General features: G+C 39.7%; 1 protein-coding gene across 2 annotated transcripts in view; it reads right to left on the bottom strand.

The window, feature by feature from the left end:
- SAMD15 (sterile alpha motif domain containing 15) overlaps window positions 1–23,138 on the bottom strand; it is a 247,318-nt gene that overhangs the window by 78,839 nt on the left and 145,341 nt on the right. The window contains exons 2-3 of one of the 2 annotated variants that reach the window (XM_044073908.1): window positions 21,186–21,284; window positions 4,402–4,575 (exon numbers count right to left, since the gene is read on the bottom strand). In XM_044073908.1, coding sequence (XP_043929843.1) covers window positions 4,423–4,575; window positions 21,186–21,284 — 252 coding nt within the window. In that variant the 3' untranslated portion in view covers window positions 4,402–4,422. The remainder of the gene's footprint in view (window positions 1–4,401; window positions 4,576–21,185; window positions 21,285–23,138) is intronic. The other variant, XM_044073907.1, reaches the window with a different exon arrangement.

The raw sequence follows: 23,138 nt of genomic DNA, 5'->3' as shown, positions 1-23,138 counted from the left end.
CCCTCCTACCGAGGGTAATACAGAAGGCCATTTACCTGGAGAGCGAGATGATTTTGATTGCCCCGCACTGGCCTCGTCAAGTTTGGTTCCCTTTCCTACAGAGGCATGCGGTAGAGGGTCCATGGTTTCTGGACCCGGTGCCAGACCTGTTGACTCATCAGTCAGGACGGCTTCACCCGTCTCTCAGGTCTTTGAAGTTGGCAGCATGGTTACTCCACTTCCATCCTTAGTCCGAGACAATTCTCTTTCTCCGGACGTGGTCCACATATTGTCTTCTTCTCATAAACCTTCCACTGTCAAACTTTATTCCAGCAAATGGAAAAGGTTCGCCTTCTGGGCTCAGGAACGGGGTATAGACCCCCTTACTGCATCAGTATCGGAGGTTCTGAATTTCCTGGCCTCCCTTTTTCAGTTGGGCTCTTCAGTTTCTACCATTAAGGTTCAGCTAGCGGCTATCTCTAATTTTCATGCTTCCTTTGAACCTTCATTGATGTCTCACAAACTTTGTAAGGCTTTCCTTAAAGGAGCATGGCTCCTTAGGCCTCCAATATCTCACCCTGTCCCCCCTTGGGACTTGAATATGGTTCTTGCTGCCCTAACTGCCCGTCCTTTCGAACCAGCTGCTACCTGCGATTTAAAATTTCTGTCCTGGAAAACGGCCTTTTTAGTGGCCATAACTTCCGCCAGGCGGGTTTCAGAACTTCAAGCTCTTTGTTCTGATCCTCCCTATTTGATTTTTCACAAGCATAGAGTTTCCTTGAAATGAAACCCTTCCTTTTTACCAAAGGTAGCCTCCTCTTTCTGTATTCAACAAACTATAGAGCTCCCTGTGTTTTTCCCAGAGTTCTCTAATAACGCAGAATATACCTTGCATCAATTGGACGTCCATAGACAACTGCGTTTTTACTTGAATAGAACCGCTCACACGCGGAAATCAAATCAATTGTTTGTTTCCTTTGCAATGAACAAATTGGGTCAACCAGTAGCAAAAACCTCCATAGCTAAATGGATTAAAGATTGTATCATTTTTATTTATTCACAGGCTAACAAAGAGCTTCCCTTTCCAGTCAAGGCTCATTCTACCAGGGCAATAGCTACTTCTGTAGCTTTTCACTCCAAATTATCAATAGATGATATTTGTGCTGCGGCAACCTGGACTTCTCCGCACACTTTCATTTCTCATTACAAATTGGATGTGGTTTCTCGAGGCAGGGCTTCCTTTGGTTCCACAGTTCTCAGGAGTGTTTTCCAATGAGCCACCCGGGATTTAGGTGCTAGGGACGCTGTCCCATCAGTTATGAATGTAGGCGAGATAGATCCCATTACATCTTTTAGTTATGTACTTACCATAACTTCGGATGTATGGGATCCATCTCGCCTACATTCATAAGTACCCACCCTCCTTCCCCCTTCCATTCGGATTTAGAGGAGCTGTAGTCCCATTTGGAGATCTTTTCTTGAAGAACTTTAGTTGGTTATAGTGACTACTAGTTTTTCTGTGTTTGCATGGATGTATGAAAGCGAACAAACAAGATCTGGGGAAGCAGATGTAGTGCATCCTGGGATAGGGAGTAGCCCAGCCAATGAGAGACTTCGTGCTAGTGTATTAGTTGGCCGAGTCGGAGCCGATGGATCGGCTCCGAACCCATCAGTTATGAATGTAGGCGAGATGGATCCCATACATCCGAAGTTATGGTAAGTACATAACTAAAAGTTCGATCGTCATGGATGCGAGTACATGGAAGTACAGAGAAATTCCAACTCCAAGAACGTAAATACTTTATTATAGGAAAGCTTTTGGATATATTCCTTCTTCAGTGCAATATACAATCTGTAACATTCTTTCAGTTTTTGTAAAACTAGAGTAAAATCATGTGAGCACGGCTAGCTAATCACATAATTTCTACAATAATTTAATTAACATTTTAGCTTAGAGATATAGCAGTTCCTTAAAAAGTACTCAGATATACTTTTAACTCAATTTATAAATACATACTAGAACTATATAGTTAAATAATTATCTAATAAAATATTACAATTTTTTTACTTGTTCAAATTATTTGCACATATACAAAAAAAGAATACATATATATATGTATATACACATTTAAAATACCTAGTGCAGTTGCATTTGTCTAGTTGCTAAAACTGGCTTAATACTAACCATGTTATTCAACCCTGGTAATACATCTGCTTGCAGTCTTCAGATTCATACATATTCTTTATTCTCCAGAAGGTTATTAACATCAGCCCCTCTTACTTGCTTATGCACTGTTTCCATCACCCTAAATTTAAAGGTGTGCTCTGTACCTTTCTCCAAAATATGCTTGCATTCTGCTGTATTTCTGTACATATCTCTGACTTATGTTCTATTATTCTTTCCTTTAGTTTCCTTGTACTTTTCCCAACATAAAATGAGGGGCATTTTAGGCAGGTAGCAAGATATATTACATATGTAGCATTGCATGTTGCTGTACATTTGAAAAAATATTTTTTATTTGAAACTGGATGGATGTACATATTGTTGTCCTTCATAAAAATATCAGTACAGCAACTGCAGTTCAAACAAGGGTGTGTGCCTGTTGTATATATTTTCCGAGCTCTCTTCTGATGCCTAAAATCTTTATAGCACAATCACATTTTTAAGTTCTTTAAATTCCTATATGTTAAATCTGGCTTATTATGAAATTTCTGACGTAGTTCTGGCATAGCCATCAATATATTACTCCCCTAGTCTTAGTGTTATAGGTAGTTAGATAGCTAACCTTATTTTCTTCTTCTTTATTCACTATACTACAAGTATATTCACTACTAAAAAATAGGTTTTATTAGTCCTGTTCTACTATTAAAAACTTCATTTACTAGCTCATCCACCATAGATTTTGCATATCTTCTCTCTATAAATTAATTTGCCAGTTCAGTCATCTGAAGCTTACATTTGCTGTCATTAGTATTTAACCTACTTGTTCTAATAAGTTGTGCTTTCACTATTCCTTTAAAAATGTGTGTGTGTGTGTTGGGGGGGGGCTGCATGGTCTCTTTATGCACATACCGATTACCTTGCACTTTCTTTTTATGAACACTTGTTACAATTACATTCTCTTCCTTTTCAAGTAGTACATCCAGAAAGGAAATTCTTTCAGCTGAACATTGCTTTTTAAATCTAAAAAATGCAGTGGTGCTCTCTAAATATTCCACATACTCATTCAGCATTTGCTCAGTACCACTCCATATTAATAGGCAGTCATCAACAAATCTTTGATAAAACAGAACCCTGTTATTCATAGCTTGCTCATTATTAAATGCAACTGATTTTTCCCACTGATGCATATCAAATTTTCATAAGTATTTGCCATGGGAGTACCCATGGCTACTGCAGCTGAATATATGGTTGCTCATTAAATAAAAATAAATTTTTAGTTAATACCAGGTCTAACAACAGACAGACAGTTTCTATTTCATTAGCTGGCTTAGTTTTTCTTCATTTAAATAACCCTGTATTGCTTCTATGCAATATTCATTTGGAATTACAGTGAATAATGAATTGATATCCAGTGTTATAAACATAAAATCATTACATTTATTCATTGTGTTCCATTCTTTCAGCTTGATCAAGAAGTCATTTGTGTCTCGTGGTGGTGCTGCGGTAGCGTTGTCGCCTCACAGTAAGATGTTGTCCTGTTCGATTCTCAGCTAAAGTGTCATGTGTGGAGACATGCGTGAATGGGCGTACCTTCGTTGAAGGTTGTACGTCAGGGCTGGCAACTCAGTACGTAAAAATCTGCTGCCAATCATTAGCGGACCGGAGTTCTGCTGTGGCGACCCCTAACCGGGAAAAGCCGAAAGATACAACATATAACTCCAGTTCTGTGGTAAATACTTGCTTAAACATTCTTGCAAGTATATAGAAACAGGTTGTTACCCAGCCTCTCCCAGAGACTATAGGTCTCATGGGTGGCTGGGTCAAAGATTTATGGATTTTTGGTATTCCATAAATTACTGGAGTTTTTGGGTAAGGAACACAGAAAAAGTTCAAAAGCTCTATACTTCTGTTAGTAAGTTGCATATCATAAATTCATGCTCAACAGCTGTCAAATTATAATACTTTTTCTTTGTTTTACTTTCATATAAATCCCTCAATTCCTTTTCACATTTGTCATGAAAAGCTGTTACTACAGGAAAACTATTTGGCACAAACATGCTTTTTTTCTTACACACAGACACATTATTAAACTCACATTTAGAGATGCTAGAAGTATTGAGATTCAATGTCCTCACAAAAATTTTTAAATCAGTTAATGCATTCACAGTATCATCTGAGCAAGTAGGAATAAACCTTAATGCAGAAGGGGCTGAAGTTATTTGAGAAGGAGATCGCTCAGTTAGAAATATTTACAATACCTGCAGTTCTTTCTTTTTGTTTTAACGTTGCGCTGCTGCCTTCTGAAGAAAAAGGCTGCTGTTCTTCCGATTGCTGGTATTGCTTGTCTGTTGCTGTAGTGAACGACTTCTTTGCTGCTTTTGTTGATAAGTTTCTATGTTCTCCGGTATTTCTAACTGGAATGGTGTTTGAGCCTTGGAAAAAAAAAAAACACCATTGCTTTTTCAGTTGAATTCATGCCATTTTTCTGCTGCCATCATTAGATGATGTAGGGGCCACATCCACTGATGCCCCTATGTCTTTTGGGGCCTCATTATTCTCCTGATGAATATTCATTGATACCTTCATTCCCACTAGTTGGTTGGTACTATCAGTTAGTATGGTGAGAGAATTACTGTCCATTTCTTGATACCACTGACTGAACTAATGGCTCAAATTGCTTATTATTTTTCACTGCTTGGCTAGTACTTGGCATATTTTCTATTGTAATAAGATCAAGTTGATACAACAAACAAAAAAGGGGGAAATGTATCACATTTTTACTCTTCCTTTGGCTAGGAGAAAATATGCCCTGCTTTATAGTCATTCATATCTTGCAATAATTTTTGTTTCTTTGTAGATTCTAGCCTATTATCTAGTGCTTGCAGCCTAACATTTGTTGGTAGGAATTAAGCATGGCATTAAAGCAAGAACTGCTGACAAGTTCATTCTCCATTTTCATAATTTCTTCCATTAACAGAGATTCAGTTGGTGCAAGTCATTCATTAAAGACATGTAGTCTGCGCTTAGTTTCAAATTTAGCTCTTACCACTTTTTTAACAAGTCAGGATATGTATTTGCATAACAGGGCATTTTTTTGAATACGCAAGCCTCAAGGTGCAATCCCGAGCTCCAAATATGCATTAAAGCTTAACCGCTGCCATTGGAGCCTTTTACAAAAATGCATTTTTCTTTCTAGCAGAATCAATTGTTCAGTAAACTTATCTGTTTGCTGGGCAGCGGCTCCCATTACTTTTGGAACATTATGTATTGCATTTAAAAGTGGATTACCTTCTCTATTTAAAATTACTTGCAAAGAGCAGGTTCTAGGCACTTGTTCTGATTTTCTTGATGCTGTTTCCATGCTGCTGGCCATGCTTCTAGATGATTAAAGTATTACCACGCCCACAACACTGCCAGAATTCAGAAATTTATGACCAAAGGCTGATGTAGTGATAAACCAGAAGTTAGAAAATAAAAATTGAATAACAGAGAAATTCCAACTCCAAGAATGTCAATACTTTATTACAGCAAAGCTTTCAGATAATAATCATTCTTCAGTGCAATATACAATCTGTAACATTCAGTTTTTGTAAAACAAAGAGTAAAACCATGTGAGCATGGCCAGCTAATCACATTATTTCTACAATAATTCAATTAACATTTTAGCTTAGAGATATAGCAGTTCCTTAAAAAGTTTCCTTAAAAAGTACTCAACATACTTTCAACTCAATTTATAAATACATACTAGAACTATATACTTAAATAATTCTATCTAATAAAATATTTATTACAAAAATTTTTTACATGTTCAAATTATTTGCACATATACAAAAAAAGAATAAATATACATGTATATACACACACATTTAAAATACCTAGTGGAGTTGCATTTGTCTAGTTGCTAAAACTGACTTAATACTAACCAGGTTATTCAACTCTGGTAATACATCTGCTTGCAGTCTTAAGATCCATGCATATTCTTCATTCTCCAGAAGGTTATTAACTCGACGGCAGATGACCCTGAGGTGTTAGAAGAATTTCAGATTATTAGTAATATGTTCTTAGATATGGGCTATGAAAGACAATATTTAAATTTGTTACAGAGAGAGATTTTTGATAAAAGGATGTCCTATCCACCTATTTTAAGATTCCCTTTGGTATTAAACAATAAGAGGGCTAATAAATCCAAAGTTACTCTGGATTTGGACAGGACAGTTGATAGTCAAGCTATTAAGGGCACAGTGCAAAGAAATTGGAAAATTTTAGAGGGTAATAGCGATATAATTAAAGCCGTTGGAACGAGACCCAATTTTGTTTATAGCAATCAAGTAAATATTAAAAAATGATTAGAAAACAATAAGCCTACAAAAAGTTTTAATAGAATTAATATCCATAAGAAGGGCATGTATAAATGTGGAACCTGTAAGTATTGCAGATACATTATGGAGGGTCCATATATAGCTTTAAATCATATAGATCAGATTTTGAAAGTACCTGGGTATGTAAATTGCAAAACAGAAGGGGTTGTTTATATTGGAATATGTAGCGGTTGTGAGGCCTACTATGTAGGAATGACTACGCATGCCCTAAAGGATCGTATAAGACAGCACCTTTACGATATTAAAATACAGAAAAGTAATAGTGCCCTACTTAAGCATACTTTGGAGTGTAGTAAATATAAAAAATTCCTGTTCTCTGTATTGGAAATAGGGAACAGAGATTTGAGAGGGGATGACTTTAACATTTTTTTTAGAACAGAAAGAAACTTATTGGCAAATAACCTTGGATGCTGATAATAAACCAGGCTTAAATGATTTGGTTAATATAAAGGGTTTTTTAAAATATTGAATTTCTCATATTTTATATGTATTTTTATATGTATAATTTATATTTTTTATATAGATTTATTTTTTGTAACATTTGAGAATTTTTTCATATAGTGTGCTTTAATTAAGATGTATAAAATTATTAATTGCTTGATTGATTTTTGGCGCCAAATTTAGGGTATTTAAGGGATAATTGTTTTGTGTTTTTGGTAAGATTTGTTTCTGAGGAAGTCAGTTTCTGACAAAAGCGGTAATAAATAGGTTCGCTAATTTTGTTGTGTTACGTGTTTCCTTGTCCATTGGAACATCTCTGCTGTTTTTCATGGTTTTTGGTTGCAGTGATCCCCACGTTCGTGGTTTTTACATTCAGGCATCCTGAATCTAGTTTTGTTTGTATAACTTGAGCACTAATCCAGGCCAACTCTTTTGGAGAAGGTTCCCCTGCACCCTAGTGGCAGAAGTGTGCAGTTAGAACTTGTCTGATTGACGACTGCTGTAACAGGGCTCAGTTTTGAGCTTTACTGGTTAATTGGGCAATTTGTTAAAATCACTTTGCTCATTTTCTATTGTTATATAAAAAAATTGCACTTATTCATCTGCTTTTACTGTATTTGTGTGTCTTCCTACTTTATTACTTTATTTTGCTTTTGCTGCTTGTTCTTAAAAGTACTTAATTGCATTTATTCTGCTGCATTTATTACTGCTCGTTAGTAGCCTGATTAAATTGTAACTGTTATTCTAAGCCTTTGGTTGAAGCACTTGGGCTTCAGACCAGTTATTTTACATTAAGAAGGTTTGTGGTCTGCACTGTTGTGACAGGACAGGTAGGGAGTTGCTGATTGAAGGCTTATTGTCTGTTATTCTAAGAGTGTATTAGTTCTGGTTTAAGCACTTGGGCTTTGGGCCAGTTATTTTACATTAAGAAGGTGTTGTCTGAACTCTTGTGGGAGGAGAGGGTAGATTCTGCCCTTCTGAGCTGGTAGTTTCTGGTTAAAGGTTTATTGTGCCTGCTTATTTGAACTGTTTCTTTCTAAAATTCGTACACCTTGTTTGCTGTAGCATAGACTAAATTAAGACCTGCTGAATCTAGCTTTGTTTGTATAACTTGAGCACTAATCCAGACCATCTTTTTTTGGAGAAGGTTCCCCTGCACCCTAGTGGCAGGAGTGTGCAGTTAGAACTTGTCTGATCGAAGACTGCTGGAATGGGGCTCAGTTTTTAGCTTTTTATTGGTTAATTTGTTTAAATCAGTTTGCTCATTTGCTACTGTTATATTTAAAAAAAAAAAATACACTTTATGCATCGCCACTTAGCTAGGGTTAAACTATTCCCGGCGCCATAAAGTCTGCTCTTCAAATTTTCCATTAGAATGAGCCAGTTTTTTTAGTTTCAGTACTAAAATCTGTTTCTTTGAGCTCAGCACTTGCTCAGAACTCATTGTAAGCACTAAATAAGCTACAAATTACTACAGCACTCAACTTCCTTCACTTGTCTAGAGGTAAACAGTTTATAGTACTTAATAAATAAGCACCTATCCAGGCATGTCTAAGGGTCAGCTCCCGGTGTTTTCTCCTGTCTACCTGATGAATCTGGGCATCTTGGGGCAATGCAGCAATTGCCTCATGTACACAGACAACCCTCTCCTCCTACCACCAAACACTACAACCTGTGAGAGATGCACTTACATAGCCAAACTGGAAGCAAAGCTCTCTTCACCCAAGACTGGACTAGACAGTCAAGAGGAGAAGGTAAACACTTGCACCACACCCATCACATAGTCCCTCAAAACCTACACCACCAACACACACACACACACACACACACACACACACACACACACACACACACACACACACACACACACACCTACATTTGTGGAGGCTCTCAATAAAAGTCTGCTTAAGCAACAAAGACCTCCAAAGCAGAAACGCAAGCAACCTCCACCCCCCAACAGAACCAAAATGACACATAGCCCACAAACTCAGTGAGCCACTCAATCACAGCCTATAAGGCATAACAACGTACCCAACACTCGAGTCATAGGTGACTCTATAGTCAGGCACACTGATGTTCCACTCACCAGGCTAAACAAGGAGAAAGTTACTGTCAGCTGCCTGTCGGGTGCCAGGATCCACCACATAATGCACGCACTCGGGTCCCTCCACAAGTACAAATATGACTCTGTCATTGTCCAAGTTGGTGTGAATGACCCGAGACGTACCTCCCTGGACTACATGAAAAGAGACATGGAGGAGCTCTCTGATCTTGTAGCCCAGGGAGGTATGACCCTAGCCCTGAGTAGCATCCTGCCATCACCTAGAATGATGCCACAGTATAAGGACAAAATGACTGACTTCAACAATTGGCTAAGCTTCTGCTATCATTCTAAGGGGATCCAGTATTTGTCTGCCTGGGATGACATGATCAACAGACCACGATGCTTTGCCAGAGATGGCCTGCACCAGTCACCCTTGGGATTCCGGACACTGGCTAAGGCTCTTGCCACCCCTATAATGCTTTTTTTTAGGCAAGGTTCAAATGACAAATTCACCACCTTAACAGGTACAAGCAAGCAAAATCTGAAGGTAATTCTACTCAATGCTAGAAGTCTAAACCTCAAAATGCATTCACTCGAGGCACTCCTTAAAATGGAGAACATAGACATATGTGCAGTGACAGAGACCTGGTTCAAGGCTCCAGAGAGGACCCCTGCATTACCAGGCTATAATTCATACCACACCTTTCGGCCACCTAACCTGGACTGAAACACTAAAGGCGGTGGCGTGTCCATATTCATTAAGGATATCCACACCTCCAGGCTAGTGGCTCAGCATAATGCATCCGAGATTATCCAAATGCAACTAACTCTGGGCAAGACCGCAATACAAATTGTAACTTGCTACAGATCACACACCATACCCCAGGATTCCCACTCCTCATTTCTTGATACACTGGAAAATATTAGGATACAACCCAACACCCTAATAATGGGCGATTTCAACTACCCCACCATTAACTGGGAAAACTACTCATGTACCAACTCTTTTGCTCAACGTTTTCTGGAATTCATAAATTCCAATGCCTTGGATCAGCTTATCTACACCCCCACCAGGGGCAGCAATATCCTAGACCTGGTCATTACCAACATGGGAGACTGGTGTTCCACACCAGAGGTCAAGTCCTTGTTGGTCAGATCTGACCACAAGCTAATCATCCTAGACATCCACATCCCACCCCCACCTCCCATTATGGAAACCACCATAAAATATTTCTCCAAAGCCAACTTCACACTTCTTAAGACAGAAGTGGCAAACTTGACGACACCCATGCAGACGGACAACAGAGGTACGACTGCTGAATCCTACACAAATGCACTTTATAAGCACTTGCACAAGTGCATGGATCGTGCTATTCCTAATAAAACCAAGATGCTGTCCTCCAAAAAAAGGAAGCCAATCTGATGGTCCCCTGCCATAAACAAACTCTACAGCAGAAGCAACTTTTTTTTTTGCAACAGAGTAAAATCCCATGATTGGAGGAACTCCCTGGTCAGCCTCAGTAAGAAGCTGAGATCCCTCATAAAATCCTCCAAAGCTAGTTACGAAAACAAAACGCCACTGCTTCTAAAGACAACCACAAAGCATTCTATAGCTATGTCAAGAATCTCAATGGCAACACTCAGATCTGCTCGGAGTTACAGCACAATGGCACTAAATATACAGAATCAACTGATATTGCCAACATCCTGGCAGATAGGTTCAGTGCTAACTTTACCCCCTCTCATCCCCTAAAGGGCCCATCTCTATACCGGAAGAATAAAAGTTCCTGTAATCACAGCTGCACAGGTAAAAACCACACTCTACAAAGCCAAGAACATAGCATCCATGGGACCTGACAACATCCCTGGCTGCATTCTACACTAACTGCAGAATGAACTGGAACCCCACCTAAGCACCATGTTCAATCATAGCCTCACCTCAGGCTTTGTGCCCACTGAATGGCGCACAGCGACGGTTATCCCACTCCACAAAGGGGGAGCCACCACGGACCCTGGGAACTACTGCCCCATTAGCCTAACGAGCCTGGTCTGCAAGGCCATGGAACGTATCATGGATCTTATGCAAAAAGACACTGGTAATCTCCAAAATCTGGACCCCACCCAGTTTGGGTTTGTAAAAGGCAGATCACATCTTCTAAACCTGATAGACTTCTTTGAAGCAGTCACCAAAGCCGTAAGTGAGGGTAAGGTGGTTCACACAGCCTATCTAGATCTCGCCAAGGCTTTTGACACCATCCCCCACTCCGGAATTATAGATAACCTCACTAAACTAGGTATAAATCCCTATGTCACAAGATGGATTGCTAACTGGCTCACTGACAGGACCCACACTGTGAAAGTAGCAGACTCCACATCCGACTTCAGACCAGTGACAAGTGGAGTACCACAGCGTTCAGTCCTGGGTACTCTCCTGTTTGGAATCGACTTTTCTGAAGCACAAGCTAACAGCGAAGGTCTTTAGCTAATGAAGTTCGCAGATGACTGCAAACTAGGAGCCATAATCAAAACTCCTAATGATGTGGGCATCCTACAAAAGGGCTTCACGGAGACAGATGCCTGGTGTTAAAGCCATGGCCTCAAGCTCAATGCCAAAAAGTGCACTGTCATCCCCTTTGGTAAAAACTCTGTACCCATGAGCTACCACATAGGTGGTAGTCTGCTGAACACCGAAAGTGTGATGAGACCTTGGGACACAGGTGGACAGTAGTCTCTCCTTTGATAATCACATCACCACAGTAGTCAGGAAATCCTTCTACATGGCACACCTCATCAAAAAAGGTTTCTCATCCAGGAAAAAAAAAAAAAAAAAAAGGAGGTCATTGTTCCCCTCTACTCGTCAATCATTAGACCCATTATATAGAGTACAACCCCGTTTTTGGTATGTACCTCACAAGACATTTACACCTGGAAAGGCCGCAGAAATATCTCACAAAGAGGATTACTGGCCTCAGACAGATGCCCTATGCAGACCGTCTCAAAAAACTCCAGCTTTACTCTGTCGCATATCTCCTACTCAGAGGTGATCTCTGCCTAACATACAAAGCTAGGTCAAATGCAGAGCTGTTGGACATGCTCCACTTAAAGAAATCCCAATCCCTCCAAGCTACACGCTCTAGGGACCTAAACCTTGTCACTACAATAAACAGAACATGCTGGAGGGATAGATTCCTGTCCCAGAGACTTCCCATACTCTGGAACAAACTACCTACCTTTATTAAACAAAGCTCCTCATTAGCACTCTTCAAGAAAAATCTTGATTGGATGGTAAATAGGAAATTCACCCTGGGGATCACCTCTGTGGCTCTGCTCGACAGGGGCACAGGAAAATAATTTTCTTGGGTGGCGAAAACTAGAGTACCTTTTCGGCTAGGTTTATATTGGCCCTAGGGCCTATAGCCTAGTACCTACCTATGAACCTATAAGAGAGAAAATAAAATCTATGTCCCATTATTAGATACTGGGGGAACGTAATACAGGTAGATACAAGTGGGGATGAACAAAATGTAACAGTTGCTACACATTATTGTGATATTCCAGCACTGAACGAATCTGAAGGACTAAACTTTAGGAACTCCTTTATAACAATTTTCAGCACTGACAGTTACATTATCAAAAACATCATTGAAAAGAATTGGCAGATTCTGGGACAGAAAAGTGAATTTCTTGAAAAAGTTGGACCCAAACCACACACAGTATATAAAATGGGTCACAATTTAAAGAACATTGTTGAAGCCTTTGGTACTAGACAGAATAGTAACAGGCCCGGCAGAATAAGTAAATGTGGAAGATGTTCTTCTTGCAAATAAATACTAGAATGTAACCATTTAAAAATAAAAGATTATGTACTTCATATTCATGGTATGTTAAAATGTCAGACACAGGGAGTTGTTTACACTGCTTTATGCCAGGAATGTTCAGGATATTATATAGGAAAAACTGACATTAAAAGACCTTATATATATATGAACATATGTAGGATTTAGAGAACAAATGAAAACAATGCCCGGGTTAAACATCTAAAAGCTCACCCCAAATAACATTTTAAGTTTGTCATTTTAGAGAAAGTTAATAACGATAAACGGGAAGGGCCCTGGCCACTATTAATGGAGAAAAGAGAACTTTACTGGCAATTGACTTTAAATGCTAGTATGTGGCCAGGTTTAAAATGAACACACTTCCAAAAGCTGTTCATGAAAAATAAAAGCACTGCAAAGATAAACATTGTGGATGTGTTTTAAAATCTGCGTCACACTGGGGAATTTTATACAAGGGATATTTTAAGATTGTTTTATACAAGAAAAAGGTTTTTCAAAAATGCTTTTAAGTACGTTTTCCATTGAATAAGCTGTTACTTTAAAAATCTGTTGGTGAGGTCAGGAGGTTTGAGGTCATATGACAAGACCAGGTTATTTAAGCAGATTTAAAATGTGGATGAACTTATCTGAATAAGTTTTTACTAATAAAATGAAAGTGCTCATCATAAAAACGTTTTTTTGAGTACTTTATTTTGTTTCAAAGTACATCTGGTTGAACCAGAAGCTTACATTCAGAGTCTCTACAGGCCTGCGGTTTGTTTTTTCTTTGTATTCAAAGAAATGTCAATAGATTTCATGGTGGGTGCCCTTTAACTCTGAAAAGCTGACCAATAGCAGTGTGGTAGGACTGATATTGCAACAGTGGTCTACTAGAACAAACATCTACTGTTATGCTAAGTTTACTTATGCAACTGTACTTTCTGGCAACTATTTGTCTTAGCGCTCTAGGCTTACTAGCAGCTTCAGTGTGTATGGTACCTAGTGCATGTTGCCATATCACAATATTACAATAGACACTGAGGGTTCAGTAGAATCAGCTACATGATTCACTGGACTTCCCCTTTCAGAATCTTCAGCACGTGTGAAGATCATATCAGTTTGTGGATTCGTGAAACCATCTGGTCTTTGAACAACCCTTTAAAGGCCTCAAACTGTGACAGTTGCTACATGTTTCCTCTGGGGAAGACATTATCAGACAATGCAAGGAAAATGGTCATGGATATAACAGTACTCTTCAGTGTTCTAGAAATGAGGACAGTTCTTCCTCTGCAAATGCTTCAAGGCTCTGTCTGCAGAGGTGCTACTGACATCTACATTGATAATTACGCAATGGTACACTGTATCAACAAGCAAGGAAGTAGTCATTCCTATCCTCTTTGCTAGGAGGTCATGAAGGTTTGGGAATGAGCCTTTGCAATCAATCACGGTCTCACTACCAGCCATATTCTTGGACATGGCAGCTGTAGCTTCTAATTTTTACCAAGACATCAACTCCTTAATGTTAGCCTCTTTGAAGGTTTAAGAACTTTTCTCAAAGGCACCTTTGTCCCATCCATGTCTACTGCTCCATGATCTGTTTTTTCTTTCCCCCCTTTTTTTTCTCCTTGGGACTTTTTATTTTACATTTGTTTACCGGGAAAAGTCCAACTGGCAAGTTGCCCATTTTCAGCGGAGGCCTGGGGAGAAAAGCTCCATTTATTTTTAACAGTACAAAAATTATAAGTAAAACAGTAAGAAAAGAAATTACATTACAGAAAAACATATGTACTGCATTCCAGTATTTACATAAATAATGCGTTATGGTAATACTCAAAATCAGTGTTTACATTAGCTGAAGAGTGTGACATAATACATTGTCGGATAATTCCATAGGTTAAGTTGGCAGTAGTTAGAAGGATTACATAATACATTGATTGCAGTTCAGTGGTTACATTAGTGATTGTTTATTAATAAATTGTGCATAACTATCAGACAGACAAATGACATTTTAAGCACTGTCTGTTAAGATTCAATCAGATAGATCAATGACATGATTTACATTTTTGGGATAAAGGGAGACAAAGAGTACTTAAGGGATAGAATGATTTGTATTTATTCTTCAATTTAGAAAACATGATAGAATGATTTGTATTTATTCTTCAGTTTAGAAAACATGAGTCAGCAACCTTTCTAAACCAGTCATTGCAACATCTATAATTTTTGAAAAAAGCTCTATTTCTGGTGACCATAACTTCAGCCAAGAAAATTTCTGAAATGCAAGTTGTGCCTTTGCATCCTCCTTACTTAGCGTTCTATAAAAACAGTGTGTCCATGAGAACAAATCCTTATTTTATACCAAAGGTTGCAAAAGAGACAGACTTTAACCAGACCATTAGTTTGTCAGTATTCTTTCCAAATGATATTAACAAGATTGAGTGTCTGTTGTACTGCATAGATGTTCACAAATAATGCAAATTGCATCTGGATAGAACAAAGGCAATTCATAAAGACGCTCATTTTTTTTATTGGGATTGATATTAGCAATTTGTCTACTAGAAGCAGTTTTGTAAAGAGAAATACCTGCAAGGTCTGCGTTAGCATTAGAAGACAAGTATTTAAAAGTCTGAGGTATCCTGTATCAGAACTCCAAGAAGCAGGAGGCAGACTGTCAGGTAAACTGCAAGCTGTGAAAAAAAAAAAAAAAAAAAAAAAGCAAACAACAAGAGAAACAGTTGCTGATTGGGAAACATCCAAATAGTAATTTCATTTTGCTGCCACTGAAAAAAACCTCTTTCACTGTAGATAAAATTTCAGAAAAAGGTAGTATGGATAAATCTTTCCTGTCCATGAAAATAGAACTAGAAGAAGAACTCACATTTTCACCCTTTCTTTCCTTTTCTTACGATCCCCTAGAAAGAATCAACCAAAAGCAGGCACCATCTCCTGGGACCTAGACTCCTTATTGTGGCTATTAGGTAAAACACTTGCCCCTTCTTCTAAGGCCAACAAGAGTGGTTCTCCCTTACCCATGGAGAGTATCCCTACAGCCAGAGAGGATGTACCTATCCTCCTGGTCCTTAGTGGCTGTAAGGATTACCTCCACTGGGCTGCACTAGAGGAACTGGGGGAAAAAGAGGAGTAATCTGAGGAACCAAGACTGAACATATCAGGGTCACCCATCAACAGCTGAGGCATACCTGGACCTGGCCTGACACCCAAAGACTTCCGGACAACTTTTTTTGATTTTTATGGACAGGGGAAGCAAGCTCCACGGAGACTCATCACTGCTCCATAGGTTCAGGTGAGGATGAAAGCACTGAAGACAGGTAGTGGAGGCTGAAGGAATTCATAATTTTTTAAAACATTAAAAAAGCTGGTTCATGTAAGAAAAAACACTGGCAGTCTGCACAAGCACAAAATCATAATACATAAAACCTATACAACCTGTAGGAAAAATGTCAAAAATACAACTTTTTAAAAGTTGTTCACTCAAGCATTCACACTGATTGTACCCGACAAGACATAATAGACCAAGATTTAAAATTAGTTTCCTAGCAAAACACTACATATTTTTACAGGAAAAAAACAGAGGTGCCAACTTGGAAGGCCTAAAATAACACTTCCTCATCTGGGAAAAGGGAGGAGTCAGTGGGCCAAGTCCTCCTCTGATGCATCATTTCCATGATCTCTCCAAAGCCAGAGCCCTCTGGGGGGGGGGGGGGGTGCAGGGGAAGATTTCCCCTTCATTGAGGTCAGTGTCTGGTACAGTGTGCCTTCTTTTGCACTGTCACTTACCAGGACTTTCAGAGGGGAGTCATCCAAGGATCCAGAAATATCCCTGGAGCCTTGATAAAGGATTAATTCCAGGCATTCTGATCTGGACTGTTGTTGGTGCCAAACTGCAGTGATTTTTCAGATGTACCGGTGCCTGAGAGTGGGGCCAAAACCAAGAGAGCATCCTTTTTCTACATCAATGATTGGGCAATGGTCCATTCAACTAACCCAAATACCAATGTGAACCCGAAAAGTACCATTAATAAACTAGTGAGAAATATATCCATATCCAAAGAGGAGAAGTCAGAAGGAACCACGTGGCATATCCCTAGCCCCAAAAAGGGCCAGAGAACTCTGGGATGTATATCAGCACGGACATACTGAACATAGAAGAATCTGATATCAATAATGAAGCAAAACAGATTGGCACTACAGTCTGCTCCGAAGGCTTCAGAGTTGTGTGCTGGATGTATGTACTGTGTTGATTGATGGGAATCCATTAACACATATCAAGATTAAACTGGGATAGATTTTGGCTTTGAGATCACTGGCACCAAAAGGGGTGCCATGGAAAGAGTGACAGAAACAGGAGTTGGTGGGCCAATCCTATCTACCCTAGATGGAGAAGGGGATGGGATGACTCATGTCTGACCTTGACAAATGCCCTCATCATTCAGTCCCAGTCAATGTCCACTATACTCCTGGTAAACCTAAATGAGGAAAGCGAGCAAGGCTTCAGTTACTGGAATCTGAAGAATGCCCTCTCCAAGGATCTGGCAGTCTAGGAATAGCCTGATTTGATCAGCTTGGAGCTGAAGGTATAGTTCAAAGAGATGGCTTAGTAATTTTTGGTATCGGAGAAAGAGAGGAAGCCTGTCCAAGGTGTCTATTCCTCTTTTCCCTTTCTTTGGCTTTTTTTTTGTTTTTGCCTTTCTCTATCAGTCCATCTTGCTGCTTATATTGTAGTCTTTGGCCAAGACTCCTGCTGTGACAGGAAGACGACCTTTAAAAATTAGTCTGTTCTTCCTGTCCATAAGGGTTCTGGGTCTTAAGGACTTACAGATCTCGCACTGAGCTTACACCTGCTTTGGCTCCAGGCACATAATGCAAAGCTCATATCTGCCCTGTGGAGGGATTTTATGCCCATGCTTTGTGCATTAGCAAAATCCTGAAACTTTCATTGTGTCTATTAAAAGTGTGCAATTTTAAGCAAATATATAATACGGTGGTGGTGCTGCGGTAACGTTGTCGCCTCACAGTTAGATGTTGCCCGTTCGATTCTCAGTTAGAGCGTCTTCTGTGTGGCGACATGCGTAAATGGGCATTCCTTCATTGAAGGTTGTGCGTTAGGCCCGGCAAGCCAGCATGTAAAAATCTACTGCTAATCATTAGCGGACCGGAGTTCCGCTGTGGCGACCCCTAACCGGGAAAAGCAGAAAGACACGATCGATATAATATTATATAAATGGTGGAGAAAAATAGGTTCACAGGTGTGTAGTAGGCTAATGGCCCTGGAGCCTTTACAAGCCTAGCCCATAGAAGTGCCCTGGCATCGTGCCACCCGACAACAGTTCCCAGTGCCTCTATCAAGTAGAGCCACTGGAGTGATCCCGGGTTGAACTTTCTATTTCCCATCCACTCATCAAGATTTATCTTGAAGAGGGCCAGTGAGGTGCTCTGCTTGACATGTATGGGAAAGTCTATTCCAGAGCATAGGCAGTCTCTGGGTTATGAACCTGCCCCTCCAGCATGTTCTGTTGATTGCAGTAATTGGAGGGATTGGGATTTCTTTAGACGTAGCATTTCTAAATAGAGCTGGGTCGGACATGGCTTTGTAAGTCAAGCAGAGATTGCCTCTTAGTAGACAATAGGAGAGAGAGACTAGCTGGAGGTGTTTTGAGTCTTTCCATGTACAACATGTGTTTAAGGCCTAGGATCCTCTTTGTGAGGTACTTTTGTGGCCTTTCCAGCTGTTGCATGTGTCTAGTGAGGTACATGCCAAATGGGGCATTGCACTCTATGACTGGCCTAATGAGGGAAGAGCAGAGAGAGATGATGTCCTCTTTCTTCCGGGATGCAAAACCCTTGGTAATGAGATGCGTCACATAAGACTTTCTGACCACAGTGGCAATGTGGTGGTCGAAGGAGAGGTTGCTGTCAACCTGTGTCCCCAGATCTCTTAAAATGCCTTCAGTGTTCAGTGCGTTCCCATCAATGTGGTAATTAGTGGGAACTGAGCTTTTCCCAAAGGGGATGATGACGCATTTTTTGGCATTAAGCTTAAGGCCATGGTTTCAACACCAGTACTTTGTCTCAGTGAGGCCTTTCTGTAGGATTTCTACATCACTTGGGGAGTTAATAATGGCTCCCAGCTTGCAGTCATCTGCAGACTTGGTCAGCAAGAGTCCCTCCATGTTGGCCTGGACTTCTGAGAAGTAGATGCCAAACAGGAGAGGACCCAGGACCGATCCCTGTGGGACTCCACTCGTGACTGTTCGGCAGTCTGACTTGGAGTCAGACTTTCACGCTGTGGGTTCTGTGAGCCAGTTTGCAACTCACTCATATAGGGGTTGATGCCTAGTTTGGTGAGTTTATCAATAATTCCTGAGTGGGGAACAGTATCAAAGGCCTTGGCCAGATTGAGGTAGGCTGTATGAACTGCCTTGCCCTCATCCACAGCTCTGGTGACTGACTCAAAGTAGTCAACCAGGTTGAGCAGGCATGATCTACCTTCCACAAAACCAAACTGCATGGGATCTAAAGTTTGGAGATTCCCTATATCCTTGTTAATTACATCCATGATGATGCACTCCATAGCCTTACATATCAGACTCGTCAGGCTAATGGGGTGATAATTCCCAGGGTCTGTAGCTGCTACCACTTTGTGGAGAGGGATGACTGTAGCAGTGCGCCATTCTCCCAGTAGGGACAAAGCCTGAGGTGAGGCTGTGATTGAACAGGGCACACAGATGTGGTGCCATTTCACTTTGTAGTTCATGTAGAACACATCCAGGGATACTATCAGGTCCCATGGAAGCTGTATTCTTGGCCTTGGACAACAGTTTTAACCTGTGCTGCAGTAATGCTGGGTGCCTGGCATTCCTCCGGTATTGTGACCGGTCCTTGTGGGGGGGGGGGGGTAAAGTTGGCAATGAATCTGTTGGCCAGTATGTTGGCAATATCTGTTGGCTCGGTATAGGAGGTACCACTGTGAACTAAACTCAGAGCAAACCTGGGTATTGCCGTGGAGATTTTTGATATACTATAGAAGGCTTTGTGGCTGTTTTTAGTGTCTACTGCAATTCTGCCTTCATAGCTGCCTTTAGAGGTTTTGATGAGGGATCTCAACTTTTTGTGGAGGGCTAATAAGGGAGTTTTTCCAGTCTTGGGACTTCCTTTTTCTGCAACAGTTTCTTCCTTCTGTTGTACAGATTAGTAATGGCAGGGGACCACCAGATTGGCTTCTTTTTTTGGAGGAGAGAGTCTTGGGTATGGCTAGTTCCATGCATTTATGTACATGTTCGTACAGTGCATTGGTGTATGATTCGGCAGTCATGCATCTATTTTCCATTGACATGGGTGCCATGAAGTTAGCCACCTCTGTTTTAGGAGCCCAAAGTCAGCTTTGGAGAAGTTTTTCATGGTGGTTACCTTTGCGGGGGGTGTGGCGAGATGTGAATTTCCATGGTGATTAGTTTTTGGTCGGATCTAACCAAGGAGGAAGAGACTATTGGTGTTGAGCAACGGTTGCCCATGTTAGTAATAACCAGGTCAAGTATGTTGCTTCCTCTTGAATAGAAACGTGAAGAAAGTGTAGAAAAATATGAAAATTTCCTATCAGAAGTGTAACTAATAGTAACAGTGGACTTGGGTAGGTTTCTGTATTTCTAAGAGAAGACAGGCGTACAAATATTACAAATGTAGTTCAGTTATGAAGTCTGAATAATATCAGAATATATAAAAATACAAGACGTAATGATAAAATATCATGGAGAGCTAATACTATTAAGCAAAGTTTTCACTTATCTGGTCAATCCAGATGAGTAATGGAAGATCATGTCTGATGCAGATGGTGGTAAACAACATCTGAGGGCAATAGGAATCATGGGAGAGTGGAGCTCAATCACTGCAAAAGCTTCTGTGTGGGAAATGTTGCTGGTTCAGATCCATCACTAGGATAGATAACCAAACAGTGGAAATGGTCAGAGAGGAAAACACAGGATCTGTCTGTTATTATTTGTTGATTATTTACTATAGGCTTCATTAGAATTAGTTTTGTGCAACACATACCCTTTTATGGTTTTATGACTGGATAGAATTACAGTTGCAAATGTATGAACAATGATCCCTATTCTTACCTACAAAGAAGACACACAATTCCCACTAAGATTATCAGTAATCAAAAAGACAATAAGTAGATAAAAACATAGAATTGATGGTGTCAAGTCTGTGTGATCAGGTGTTTGTACTGGTTTGTTTTAAATATTGCCCTTAAATCTTATAGCATGAAAGGCAAAGGAAAAGCACACTGGTATGTTTCTGATGCCATTAAGGTATCATCTGCTTGAATCAAAGTACTAAACTCTCACCTTCATATGCTCAAAATCTGTGATTCCAAGCTGAGGGAGATGAGAGCAGTTGACCAAAATGAGCTTTCTGCCATCAATGTTGTTCTTTATAAAACAAGCCTGCAACATAAAACAAACAGTCATTAGACAGTTAAAATGTCAGTTAATTCAAAAGTCTGTCAGCTCTGCAACATGAGTACATTTCTAATATATACCCAAGCCACATAAAGCATAATGTCAACTTCTACAGATATGACAGCATGAGGATATATCTATCATGGATATTTGTTTTCACAGTGACTTCTAATATTTATGTAATGAGATTAGCTGAATGGGATCTTTTGCTATGGCTGCATTCATGGGGAATACAAAATGTTAACCTAATTACAAAAAGTAAACATCTACCCAGTGATACACTGTCTAAAAATAACACTGCCAGTTTGGCATTATTTTCACGTACCGTGTAGTAATTTTACACACAATATTCTGACCCTAAACACTGAGGGTCATTTACCAACATCACATCACAATTCAATAACAACTAAAATACATTCATCAAAAAATCTGTAAAGGACATATTTTACAGCTGCAAACTACTCCAATATACACCATTATCTTTATAAAACATACTGGGTATTTTTAATTAAGAAAACACTGAATATAACTGGTTTATGTTTCTCACTTCTGAATGATATCATTTCAACATGTAGTCCAGGGAGGTTCAAGTATAATAAACAAACTATAAATAGGATAGCTCTATGGTAGTGTGGACACGTAAAATACTCTATATGTTGAGGTCATAACTTGGGCACATTTCAAATGTATTAGCTGTGAGAATAAAATATTTTAAGAAAGTGTTATGAAAACTCCTTACAAAGTCAGTACATACAAAAATTGAGATCTATATGTTTGTTTGTGTCTTTTGGCTTTTCCCGGTTAGGGGTCGCCACAGTGGAACTCCGGTCTGCTAATAATTGGCAGTAAATTTTTACGTGCTGAGTTGCCAGCCCCGACACGCACAACCTTCAACGAAGGTATGCCCATTCACGCAGTCTCCACACAGAAGACGCTCTAGCTGAGAATCGAACAGGACAACGTCGTACTGTGAGGCGACAACACTACCACAGCACCACCACCGCAGCTACATTAATTCATGCAGTAAGATACCTATCAGAACAGGAGCAGTTTCAATGTAAGGAGAAAACACTTTATATCTGAACTGAAATAGCACCTTTCAGTGAATGGATCTATAGTATTCTCTCCAGCATATCATGCTGTTAACATGGAGCAGACTGAGTTTTCATTTTAGGTGAACTTTCTCTTGCCATCAGTGAGTAAATACTTTCATTAGTAATTCGAAATGTTACTAGTCACATGGGCTCTGATGGGACAGCTGAAGGATTTATTAATCAAATTGGTACTTTTCCATTAAACCCCTACCATGTGTATCACCGTGAATAAAGATGCAGCGGAGTCGCTTTCTATTCACATTACTCTCTCAAGTTACTGGTTCTTACTCTTAGGATATTACAGAAAGTAAACCTCACAGTACCCTTTTCTTAGCAGACAATTATAAATGTGCTGCATTTTAGCAAATGGAATATACTGAATACCATTTTTTACTTTGAGATCAGTTTGTTTACACTGAAACAGCCAGACTGAAATTCTTTTTTTTTTTTACCTCAAAGGAAGTCATCCTACTTCTGTTTTAATCTGTTTCTGGTTACCAATCTATAAAAAACATTCAAATCTCACTACCAATGTTATTTAATGGATTCATAACAGCAGTATACGTACCCACAAAGGAAAGAGGTATACGTTATCTTTACTCACAAGTCAGAATGTAAACAAACTTAGGCTAATAAGCTTAGCTAGATGCCTTCCTCGACTAGTTTAGACCAGTTTACAGGCATTGCTGTATTCTGGGCTGTGGTGTAGTTCCTGTGTTGTCCATTACCTTACTTGGATAGAAGG

Source organism: Protopterus annectens, chromosome 6.part0 (assembly GCF_019279795.1).
Source record: "Protopterus annectens isolate FY-2018-M chromosome 6.part0, PAN1.0, whole genome shotgun sequence".
Lineage (NCBI taxonomy): Eukaryota > Metazoa > Chordata > Ceratodontiformes > Protopteridae > Protopterus > Protopterus annectens.
The sequence above is the reverse complement of the archived record's forward strand: the minus strand, read 5'-3'. Positions and strand labels throughout refer to the sequence as shown.